A 12,613-nucleotide genomic window follows, 5' to 3' on the forward strand; every position below is an offset into this window, starting at 1 on the left:
AAGTCGGAACAGAAGTGAGTGCAAGGGACAATGTTGTAAAAAATTACCCAGGCATGGACTCTGTCAATAAAAAGTTATAAGCATGTAAAATAAAAATTAAGATAAATAAATATGTGAAACAAACTTCTGATTATTCTCCCATTAAAAAGAATAAATTGAAACACTGGGGAAAAAAAAGCATTATGATATATACAGAAAGATACCTTAGTACAGTAATCAGAAATTCAGGCTAGGAGCCAGGATGGCCTGTGTTCAAGTGTGACATAAAGTAGTATAGAGATTATAGGAAGATTCCTTTAACTGTCAATGCTTCAGGAGACTGTAAATTTCACATAGATTTCTGATCTACTTGAGGAAAGATGATTTTCCACACCTGTGATTCAACTTAGAGCCACAAAGACCAAGTTTCCAGATCTGTCTCTCACTAACTTTGTGAACATGGGCAAGATCTAGGAATGTGAGTTAAAAAATACACTTCCTCCTCTGCATTGGCCTTGCTGATTAATTTGGAAGTCTGGACCCCTTTAAGTTTGAAAAGTGTTTTATAGATTCTATTAGTCCTATACCCCACTCTCAATTACCTTCTGAGGAAGTGCTTTTATTATCCCCATTTAATAGATAATGAAGCAAGGTTCAGAAAGAGAAAAGTAATAAATTCTGGATCACTTTTCCATGGATTCTCCTTTTTTTAGACTTTTGTGAATTTCACTGGGATGATGGAAAGTAATTCAAGTAATTCAACCTACAAAAAATAGGGCACTGGCTGACACAGACCAAGCTAAGTAATGGTGGTATGGGGAGACAGAGAATGGTTCCAATCAGGAATGGAGACAAAATGAAAAGGATAAACCCAAGCTCCAACATTATCTCAGCCCCCAAATCAGTACTTCCACTATAGATATTAGAGTGAGCTCTGCAGGAAGCATTTTATTTCTTATAATCTTACAATATCGCTCAAAAGCTTTTTGTACAAACTTAGGCCTGCCCTGGTTTTGTTTTTGTTTTTCATCTGGGTCCTTTACAGAGCTACAATGGGAATGTTCAACATTCCATGAGCTTTGCCTCTGGGAGTTGCTACTCCCTAGCTATATTTGATTCATGAGATTTCCCATGCAGCCCGTAGAGACATTTAGAAGTGAGCACTGAGATTGCAGAGAAGAACTGAAGGAAGGACTCCTGTGAGCTGCTTTTTCTCTCCCCAAAGGGACAAAAGGCTAATGCACAGAAAGCAGTAAAGCGCTCAGTTTCCCATCACTGAGGATGCAGAGAACATAAAAGCTTCATCCATAGCACACAACCCAGAATGAATGAATGGCTCCCATTTAGTTTGACTTTCCAAATTGAAATAATCAGCAAATGGGGATGGACTTGATCATTCTGATAAATAAATAATCAAAATTAATTTAATTAAATTCAACAAGTATTTATTAAGTAGCTTCTATTTGTGAAGTATTGGAGATAAATGGAATAGTTCCTGCACTCAAGGAAAATATATTTAAAAAATTGGTTTTGGGGGCAGCTAGTGGTGCAATGGAAGAACACCAGCCCTGAAGTCATGAGGACCTGAGTTCAAATTTAGTCTCAGACATTTAATACCTCCTAGCTGTGTGGGCAAGTCACTTAACCCCATTGCCTCAGGGGAAAAAAACTGATTTCAGGATATGCCCAACCCTCTAAATAGTCATTTTTAAGATGACCTGTGATCACATGAGTTTGAAGGCTTAAAATATTTAAAGTGGATGGTTACCATGAATACTGACAATAATGACAATATTGGTTTATAGAGATTATACCTATAATTTCTTGGTAGAGGGGAAGTCCTGGATGAGAAAATCCCCACTTTCAGTGAAGGACTACACTACCTTTGCCTGACACATAGCAAGCATGTAATAGATGCTTATTGCCAGATTTTTTACTTCCTGAAAGTTTATCATTCTTGGTTAGGTTTCATGAGACTTCTTATCTAGCCACCATAAAGACTGATATGAGAATAATAGAGAGGAAGAAAGCTGTCTGGGATACCAATAAGCTAAGTGACTGGTGCAAAGTCAAACAACTAATATGTTAGTCAGGGCCAGGAATTGAAATTAGGTCTTTCTAAGTTCACAGCAAGCTCTCTGTTTACTGTGCTATTATTGCTAATGTAATAATGATAATACTGATGATGATGATGGTGGTAGTGTAGATGATGAAGAAGCAAAAGAGGAAGAAAAGGAGAAAGAAGGGGAAGAAGAAAAAAGGAGGAGAAAGAAGAGGAAGAAGTAGGAGGAAATAGAGGAGGAGGAGAAAAAATAAGAGGAAGCGGAAGAAGAAAAAGAAAAAGAAAGGAGAAAAGGAGGAGGAAGAAGAAAAAGTGGAAGAACAAAAAAAGAAAAAGAAGAAAAGGAAGAAGAGGGGGAGGAAGAAAAAGGGGAAGAAGAGGAAGAGGAAAAAAGAAAGAGAAAGAAGAGGAAGAAAAAGTAGAAGAGGAAGAATAAGAGGAATAGGAAGAAAAAGAAAAGGAAGAAGAGGAAGAGGAAGAAGAAGACAAAGAAGATGAAGAAGACGAAAAAGAAGAAAACGAAGAAAACGAAGAAGATGACAAAGAAGAAAACAGCAGCAGCAACAATACAATAATAAAGCACGGCACATTATGTTTACCAAAATGCTTTACATAATTACATCATTACATCTTCACCACACTTTGAGAAAGGTCTTAATTATCATCTCCATAAGGTGACTTGCCCTGGCTCAATAAAAGGTCCAGAGCAGAATTTGAATTTGTCTGCTTGATTCCCAGTGCCATGTTCTACCTCTGATTTGACTGAATTGGATTTTATTCTGGCTTCTCTCTTTCCCTCACCAAAGAGCAGACCAAACAGTCTGATGTGCTTTTCATTCTTTTATTATGGTTGCAAAAGTCTCCTCTATCACCAAAGTCATCTGATTCTAGGATTTGACATAAGGCTGCCAATAAGATAATGAAGCTCCTTTGGGGCAGGAATTGTGTTGTTTTTTGCCCTTACACAGTATCGGCCTGAAGGATGCTCTAATAAATGTTTGGCAGATTGGATTGGAGTTGATAGGTAAAAGAGAAGTAGGAAACCTCCATAAAACGGAAACACTGGGCTTGGATCATCAGCTCCAAAGTGACCTAAAATTGGTAGACCCTGTTTCCATTGAGAAGTTAGGGAAGGATTTGAGAGTAAAGGAAAATATGAAAACCACAACAACATTAACACGCCATACAGTTAACAGGGAAATCCACAGCCTTACCTTAATTCACAATCTGTGCCACAAGGTTCCGTGACCGGCTCTGGCTGAGGTATCCGATCACACCTTTGATCTGAAACTGTGAGCTGATCAGATTCTCTGGTGCAGATGGGTTTTCTCTTCCGTTCTCCTGAGAAAGGGAAAAAAACCAAACAATAATAACAACAAAAACAAACATTCCAGGAAAGTTATTCATTATGTTATCTATTAAGGAAAAGACTTTATATATAATCTAACTTCAAAATCTGGTCCTGGGGAAATAAACATACTTAAACATAAAGCAGGAGAGACCCATCTGTACATGCAAACTTGTCAGGGCCATTGAAACAGAAGGTATTCTCAACAGGTACAGCTACAGATTCAAATGATCAAGCCAACATGAAAAAAGGAGATTTGAGCCCAGTTTGTAAACTGAGAATTTGACAGATGCGAGGAAGCTGCCAATTCTGAAAACAAAACAAAACCCAATCTCCAAGAAGATACCTTGGCAGAGTCGACTGCACGCTTGCCAGGGCCCGTAGCTGTTCCAGTAGAAGTGCTGAGGGCTGTCTTCAATTGGAATATTGAACGTGTAACGCACATCGGGATTATACAAATTGCCCACTGAGAGGACCTGAAGTGAGGACACATAACAAAAAGGTTCATTCTGACAGAACTTCTTATCTAGAAGAGAAAAGGCAGCCGATTTGGTCTCTAACGTTTTACCTGAAGCAAAATCTCTTGCTCAATCCGATCAGTTGAATTGATCCTTTCAACTGCATTGTCAGAGCCACTATACTCAATGACAGCATTTCCGATTTTGATTTCCTTTTTGGACATTGTTACGACAAAGTCTCCGTTGAGTAAGAATTCTCCTTGGCTGCTGGATAATGCTGGAGAGAAGGAAATTGGATTTAATGACTTCGTGAGGTAGGATGGAGGTGGGGGAAGTCTTCAGACATGGGGAAGCCTCAAGCAGACATGTAATTGCTACAAAAGAGACAGATCTCTAGGAGATGGAACCCTGTTTGGATAATTGTGATATTTTAAAAAATCCACAATGAAGCCTTTATTTTACAAATAGCTGGTGGCTTCTGTTTCCACTGCAACTCATATAGCATGAGTCTAATTAAAAAAAGTTCTTTTGGTATAGAAGATGACCGAAGCTCAGTGAGTCATTGGTCAGTGGGTCATGGGCTGCTTCCATGGCACTTGGTCAACAAAAGGTGAAATTCATGAGATGTCTCCTAAATCTTTTCCATGGAGACAGTAGGGTGTGCTACCCACAAAGCTACCCTACTCTCTGGAGCACCCTACCTGTTGTTTCACTACAATAAAAGGCCCAAGGTCCCAAGGCCAATCCTTTAAATTATGTAGTGGATGGGTGAACTCCATTCAAGGAGAAAAAGTAAATTCCAGGTCACCTGGAGATTCATTGTTGAGTCTGACCATTATACTTTTCTGCCTCCCATATTTCAGCTCACTGGAACCTCCTTCCTGATGTGGGGAGGAGGGCATAGAAATTTAAATGGGCAAAGATGCTATAGGCTAGGAACCTAAAGAAAAGGATGGAGTCACAGTACAGGACAAAGGTCATTGGATCTGGGGTCAAATCATACCTCTAATACTTATTACCTTTGTGAGGTTGGGAAAATCATTTAATCTCTTGGGCCTCAGTTATATTTATTTGTATAATGAGAAGGCAGCCTGGGCTGGATAATCTTTGAGATTTCTTCTGGATCTAAATCACTGGTCCAAAAATTAAAACTACAAGTAGATTGTGATGAATGCGTTATGAATCATGGGAAGTGGTTGTAGTATTTAAATTTGTGATATTTGAAGTAATAAATTATTTGTAAAATATAGCTACTGGTTCCAAAACAGTGGAAATAAACAATGAAAATCTGAATAATAAGAACCCTTCCCAGGTCACTGGTCACACTATGGGACCTAGTTGTAGGAACTCTAGAAATAAAAAGGCAGAGGCAGGAGTGGAGGGAGAGTCAGATTGTCTGAGATAGTCACTGATGTTTGTCTATAAACCAAAGTGAACAGAGGCAATGTGATGTCTGTAATGGGAAGGGCAGGGTAGGGAAAAAAGAGGAAAAAAATTACATGATAATTTTATTATATACATAATAGGAATAGCAAGTGGTACATAATAGATTTGCAGTTTCATGTTTACTCTGTTATGGAAATGCTTGTTTTATTCCATAAATTAAAATTAAATGAGTTTTTTAAAAATGTAATACAGGATTCAGAATCAAGAGGAAGCCTACCTCTTAACAGTTACTGACTGTGCAACCTTGAGTAAACCACTTAGGCAATACTCTGAGACTTATGGATATGTTGTAAATAAACTCTTGCTCTCCATTGTTGGAGGCAGTGTCACAGACACTTGATATTTTCCCAAAATAATAATATTATTATTATTAACATTATATCATTATATTATGTATTAATATAATAATAATAAATCTATGATTTCCTAATATGCCAAAAAACAGAGAGATGACTTTTAAACTAGGATGGCTTAGGAAATAATGGATTTCTGTTCACTGGAGGTCTTCATGCCTTATCAATATGTTTGTAGAGACTATTCTTGTTCCAAAGCAGTTGGATCCACAACTTATAAAGGGACCTCCAAGATTCTTATCTAATCCCCTCATTATACCGATGAGGAACAAGACCCAGGGAATCTTGAGTAATTTCTCTGAGACCACACGGCAAGTACCAACCAGGATCAGAATCAGAAGCCTGCTCCCGACTCGTTTTACGATACCAAAGTGGACTCGGAGATTTGTTCCACTTCTGAAATTTTATCTTTCTGAAGCCGATAAATGTGACTTAAATATCTTAAAAGTAGCTTTTATTTGTGAATCGCAAAAGACCATCGTATGAGCCAACTGAGCCCATTTCTTCCTGAAGGAGCTGCTTTGGGGAATGGAGGGTGGGAGGGGGATGGTTTTGCTTTAACCCTCACCTTTGAAGGGCTATGCAAACGTTTTAACAGCCTGGCCTTCTGCTTCAGCCCCTTAGGAAACAAATGATTTCCTGAAAACAGCCCCCATCGCTGCTGCCGCACTGCACCACTTCAAACTAATGTGATTAAAGGCTAATTTCCTGAGTTAGTTTCCCCACTATTTCACTCATCACAGCCATGCTGTTGCCTACACAAAGACTCTCTCCTCGACAACCTGCCCTCCCTAGGACGACGTGAAAGAAGGCCGGCTTTTTACCACAAACTCTGAGGAATAATGAAGCCTATTGCCTAGCAACTAAGACCTGAACAAATCCTAGCTCGAGCCTCGATGGCGATGTTCAATTGGACCCAACTCAAAACATATTAAACATTACTGTCATGCTCATTCACGGCACCTTCCTCTAAGAGAAGGGTAAACATTGACCTCTCCTGGGCTCAGTGACAATGTGGAATTCTTCTCAAATTGTTAAGTAACCATTGCAGGGTTCACTGCATCCAGGCTCTTAATGTTCACACTTGGAAAACTATGACTCAAGATTGCAGGAGGCAGGCTTGTCATGGGCCTTCCCATAATGTCCATTTTTTAAAAGGCTTCAACCAGTGGGTACACATGTATACACACACACACACACACACACACACATACCCCAGAGTGTCTGTCCCCAGTGACAAATCTTCTTTAAATTTGCATTCATCCTTTACAAGAAGATTAAGGGCCCTTCAATGAGGAATAAAAGGTTATCTGCCAGCTTCCTCTGAATGCAGGGGCTTGACCTTGATCAATTAAGTTGAAGGTGGATCAAGGCCACACTTGGAAGGAGATTATTTTTCAAGGAAAGGGAAGAATAGCAGAGAATCTCTTTTTAAAGAAGAAGAAATAGCTTTCTTTGACATGGCCTTCAGCTTGCTAGAAATTAATTCATAAAGGAGTTTGTATGTAGGACCAATTGGTTTCAGTGCTAAGTTCTAACAGTAATGGATGCAGGATTCTACCATCAAACCCCGGGGCAGGGGAAAACTTGATCCATTATTTACATAGTAGTATAGTTACAAATCTGGGGCTGCACATTTAAAGAAAAATTTAAGGAGGCACTTTGCCAATGGCAAAATAAATACACAGTCTCAGACTTGGAGGAGATTTCAGAAGTCCAATCTGTATCTGAAAAGAAATCCCTCTAAAATAACCCTGACAAGTGACTATTCATCTTTGCTTAGAGATAGCTAGTGAGGGAGAAGTCTTCACCATCCAAGGTGTCCAATCCCACATTTAGATCGTTCTAAGTGGTTAGGAAACTTTTCTTGATATTAAGATTAAATCTGCCCCTTGGTAACGTTCACCCTTTGTTCTTGGCTCTTAGGCCCAGAATTAAATCTGGCCTCAGGTGCTTACTAACCACAGAACCGGGACTTCCTTTCACTTCAAGTCTGTCTCAATTTTCTCAGCTGTAAGAGGGCATAATAGCACCTAGTTCCCAAGTTGTCTTAAAGATCATATGAGATAAAGCACTTAGTTCAGAACCAGAGAAGAAGCAGATACTTAATCACTGTTTGCTTCTTTCCCCTTTCTTCCTATAATTCTTTTATTTAGAGAAATGGGATAAAAGTAGGCTGTGCTGAATAACTTAAGTTTTCTTTTACCTGATCTAAGACTTCTAGGTATTCCTGGAATGCCTCCTTACCAATGTAGACTGGCCCCAGCTCTGCATCCTCTAGTCTTATGTCTAGGACCCTGAAAGAATCAGTAGCTCACATTGCCCATATGCATCAGAGGAATACTTGAACTCAAGACTTTCACTCTTCTATTTAAAGCAGGAGACTACTGGGGAGCTAGGGAGTGGCTCCTTGGATAGTAGGGATCTCAGCCCTTATGATGAGGGCTCCAGGCCCTCATCTCTCCTGTATTTTATTTCTGTCACCTCCCTGCACCCACATGTTTGCCCCTTGGACTCTCTATTTCATTAATACAGGCTGAGACCTAAGTATATACTTAGAACTGTGTCTCCTCCCATGAAACATGCCAAAACAATGCCAAATTTCATTTACAAATGAAAATATCAGTCACCAATATCAATGATAATTCAATATCTCTTCTGAATTATATTTGAAACTGTAGACAGGATAGTGTAATTAGACTTTCTAAATAACCAAGACAACTATAATGTATTTCTTAGAACCCAAGAACTAGAGTTGGAAGAGGACCCAGTGATCATCTAAATTAACATCTACCTGACCAAAAGTTTGTCTCTACAAAGTCTCCAATGATAGATTTTTTAGTTTCTATCCAATATCTCTGTAACAAGGCAATCACAACTTCTGGAGGCAGACAATTAGACTTTGGAACAATTTGATTTAGAACATTTTCCTTACACCAAAAAAATTCCACCTGTGGATGCTAGGTTTCCCCTCTGGGAAGTAAAGAGTAAAAGAGTAAAAGATCCTCACATCTTCCTCCTTCCAGATTAATCAAATGTTCCCAGTTCCTTCAGCTGACTTTAATCTTGGTAGGGAAGTCTATCTTTGCCCATCCCCTGGGTCCCATTGTCCTAATGCCTTCCCAAGGTTGACCTAAAAGTATGGCACCCAGGACTGAAATAGTGTCTTCAAATGTGGTCCAGCCAGAACAAAATAAGAACAAAATCATTATTTATCTCATTCTTGCCATTATTTCTCCATTAAAACATCTTCTATAGTATAATTAGCTTTTTTTATGAACAATAATTACACTGGATTATTTTAATTTGGAGGATCAGAAGATCTAAGACTTAAAAGACATTCCCAGAAGCTGCCCAATCCAATTCATATAGTAAAACAAAACAAAATAAAAACTATACAACAGGATTATCTTGAGAAGAAACCCTGTATGCTTGAAGATCTCTAAAAAGAGAGAACCTTTTCGGGAAATCCCAGAGGCAGCCCTTCTACTTTCTAGTCATTAGGAAGCTTTTCCATACCCAGTATCTAAGCTTGTCCCCTTTGCACCTTCTACTCACTGTGCCAGATTTTTTCCTCTGAAAACAAGGAGGTCAAGCCTGATTGTTTCCTAAATATGACAGTGCTCCAAATAGTTATCATGTGCCCAAATTGTCTTGAAACATTCCCAGATCCTTCAAATTCAGCCTTAGACACTCACTCGGACCCAGATATGGCTTTAAAAATTTAGCAGGAAAATGGCTCTTTAAACAAAAGAGCAAGAGGCCGGAGTTCATGAAGATTTCTGTCCTAGGTCTGACTTTACCACTTACTAGATCTTGGGCAAATTGCTAGGGGCTTCACTATGCCTTCTTTTTCTCATCTAATAATCTATAATTTTATGAAGTCATAAAAAAAGACATTAAGTGATAGACCAACTCAAAATAATAATTTAAAAAAACACCTAATGAGAATAACAAATTCCTTCTAAACACCAATGTCTAATTCGTTAAAAAAAAATAATAATAATCACAGACTTATGGTCTGTCTGCTTTGTTTGTTTTTAATTTTCCACCCCCCCATCATGAAAAGTGTGTACACCTGTGTATAGCTCCAAAATTGATTCTTTCAGCTCCAGAATATTAAAATATATAAGCTGAAAATTAACCTATTAAGGAGAATTATGGATTGAAAAGATCATCTTCTTTGCCAAAATGGTCACTATCTCTATATGATCTCTGAGGGCCTACTCAAATCATCCCCACTGGATCAGCCAGTTGTTTCAGTAAACAAGAAGAGATGTGTTGACAACAGAGTCTTAACACCTGCTCATCTCACCTAGGTAGTTATCATCCTCTGCCTTCCCTGAGAAGCTGTGCTGTCGCACATCAATATTGGTAGCACCTGGTGGAATCCGGACCACAGTGTTGTAACCTAAAAAACAATATAAAAGTCATTCAGGAGGGTCCCGAGCAATTTGTTTCCTTTGAACAAAGAAGGTATCTTTTAGCAAAGAAAGAGGGGCTAGAATTCAAATCTATAAGCCAAATTCTCTCTGAATGGTAGTTTTCCACATCCATATGTAGAAGAGAGCATCATTAGGTTGAATTCACATTTAATTTTTTTTTTGGCACATTACATGTGGTTAAAAATGCTTAACTTTCACATTTTTCTCCTTGAAATACTGAAAAAATAACCACAAAACCCAAAACGATTCTTACCATAATGTACGGTATTAAATGTTCCTGCCACAGTTTTGCAGGAGGAGTTATCGCCACCACAAACCCCGCATTTATCTCGTCGTGCCTTTGAGTTTAATACATGATCACATCCAGCTTGCTTTAAGAGAGAAAACATTTGGATGAATAGTAAGCATGAAACTGAAAGATAAGGAGACATATATTTAGTTTTATTAGCTATTGTTCCTTTTATACACTCTCCATTCCTGTCAAACTAACCTGCCCACTATCACCTATACATGATATACTATCTTCCACCTCCATGTCTTTATAAAAGCAGTCCCCCATTTCAGGAATGCCCTTCTCCTTTCCATATCACAGACTCATCTTTCTTCAAAGCACAGCTCAGGTGGTCTAGTGGATAGAACACTGAACCTGGAGTCAGAAAGACCAGTGTTCAAGACCTATCTCAGGTACTTTCTAACTCTGTGATCCTGAGCCAGTCCCTTCAAATCTGCTGAGTTGGTTTCTACATCTGTAAAAGGGGGCTAATAACAGCATGTACTTCCAGGACTTTTGTGAGGTTAAAACGAGACATATTAAAGATCTTCATAACCCTTAAAGGAATGATAAAATTACAAATAAATGTTGGTTATTATCACTAATGTGCACTATTCCCTACAGGAGGGTTTTTCTGATTAACCTCCATGACTACTGGCCCCTCCCACAAAAGAAATGCTTTGTATATATCAGTACTATTAACCTGGAATCTGTGAAGATTTTTAAAAATATGATGATAATTGTAGGTCAACATAACTGGCTTCTAGTTTGTGCATTTAACATTTCACAGAGATGGGATTTCTAGGCTTCCCAAGTTTGCTAAAAAGAGTCAATGGCAGAAAGTTAAGAAGCCCTGGTTTACACTTTCTATTTCCTTATTTGTATATTCTCTCATAGCATCCCAACATGCTGTCACCTGAGAGAAGATGTACCATGCTGGGGAAGAGCAGTGCCAATGAGATGATCCATTCGGTGTGGAAAGGGTATGGTTTTGTTTTGGGCTTTTTTTGGTTTGTTTTGTCAGGCATATCAGTGCAAATTTCAACTCTGCATCCATGTGCATCCTGCCCATAGACTTCTTTGGTCCAACTCATCCTCTCTGGCTCCAAATAGGAACAATCACAATATGAGGCAACTTTGCATGCTATTCCTAGGCTTAGGAACCATGCTCAGGAAGAGAGAGGTAAGGGAGGGCATACACTAGGGGAATTGCATTTCCATGGAAGACAGCTGTGGCGGAACATATAGGGGATGGTTTTCCATCAGCCAAGGTCCTCAGGCCATGTTTCCATTGTTCAGAGGCTGCATTCAGCTTCTGTGAGGCACCGAGCCAATTCTCTGAAGGAAATGAATTACTGTACTCACCCTACAAAGTCCTTGGACACAGATATCATTAGTGTCTTGTCCACAGGGTGTGCCGTCCACCACTCGATCTCGGAGCTGATAGTAAGCCGTATTTCCCGCTACTCGACAGAAAAGCTTGCACCGGTCTTTCATTAGAACTGAGAAGAGAAACAGGAAGAAATGGAAATTTCATGCTTTGATCCCGTGGCTACCTCCTATAGAAAGCAGCTTTCCACTCTACTTACTTCCACTGTACTTTGGAACCCAGCGCACACTGGGAAGTAGACCATTAATGTTAAAATGCTTTCCATCAAAGTGGGCACACTGCTCATCCCGGAAATCCCTCTTCTGATGAGGACATGGTTCAGTGTTACAGGATTTAAATTTCATTCTGCGACCTGTGCAATATCTTCCACCATTCCGAGGTCTGAGAAAATACAAAGAATGCACCATATTGGAATGAGGAGTTTTCCTGTCAGTTTTACTCTCTCTAATGCACTTTCTCTGCTCTCTCTCTCATGGTTTATTTTCTATCACAAGACAATCCATGACCATTGTCTTGTGACTCTCAGACTGAAGACATTCCACTTTAAAGAGGCAGAAATTAATTCAGACGACCATAAAATATGAGCTGTAGAGTTGAAAAAGACCTCAGAATGCATCCAATGCCCTTTCTTTACAGATGAGGCAACTGAGGTCCAGCTGAGTGAACTTCCCAGGGTCTTACCATCCAATGAAATCACAGAGGGACTTCAAAAGCCATTGAGCCCAGCTTCCTAGTGTGGAAACAGAGGCTCAAGTAAAGGGACTTGTCCAAGATCTCACGGGCAGTAAATGACAGGGGTTCCTTTGAACTCAGTTTTTGTGACTGCAGGTCAGAATGCCATTCCCATCCTCATTTGTAATC

At 39.2% G+C, this 12,613-nt stretch overlaps 1 protein-coding gene across 3 annotated transcripts in view; it reads right to left on the reverse strand.

Moving 5' to 3' along the window:
• Positions 1–12,613, reverse strand: part of ADAMTS9 (ADAM metallopeptidase with thrombospondin type 1 motif 9) — a 184,322-nt gene that overhangs the window by 108,495 nt on the left and 63,214 nt on the right. For all 3 annotated transcript variants that reach the window (XM_003762344.3, XM_023498097.2, XM_031953629.1), the window contains 7 exons: positions 11,952–12,133; positions 11,728–11,864; positions 10,345–10,462; positions 9,962–10,057; positions 3,958–4,124; positions 3,736–3,865; positions 3,256–3,382 (listed from right to left, as the gene is read on the reverse strand). In XM_003762344.3, the coding sequence (XP_003762392.1) occupies positions 3,256–3,382; positions 3,736–3,865; positions 3,958–4,124; positions 9,962–10,057; positions 10,345–10,462; positions 11,728–11,864; positions 11,952–12,133 (957 nt within the window). The remainder of the gene's footprint in view (positions 1–3,255; positions 3,383–3,735; positions 3,866–3,957; positions 4,125–9,961; positions 10,058–10,344; positions 10,463–11,727; positions 11,865–11,951; positions 12,134–12,613) is intronic.

Source organism: Sarcophilus harrisii, chromosome 1, assembly GCF_902635505.1.
Source record: "Sarcophilus harrisii chromosome 1, mSarHar1.11, whole genome shotgun sequence".
In the NCBI taxonomy this organism is placed as follows: Eukaryota; Metazoa; Chordata; class Mammalia; order Dasyuromorphia; family Dasyuridae; genus Sarcophilus; species Sarcophilus harrisii.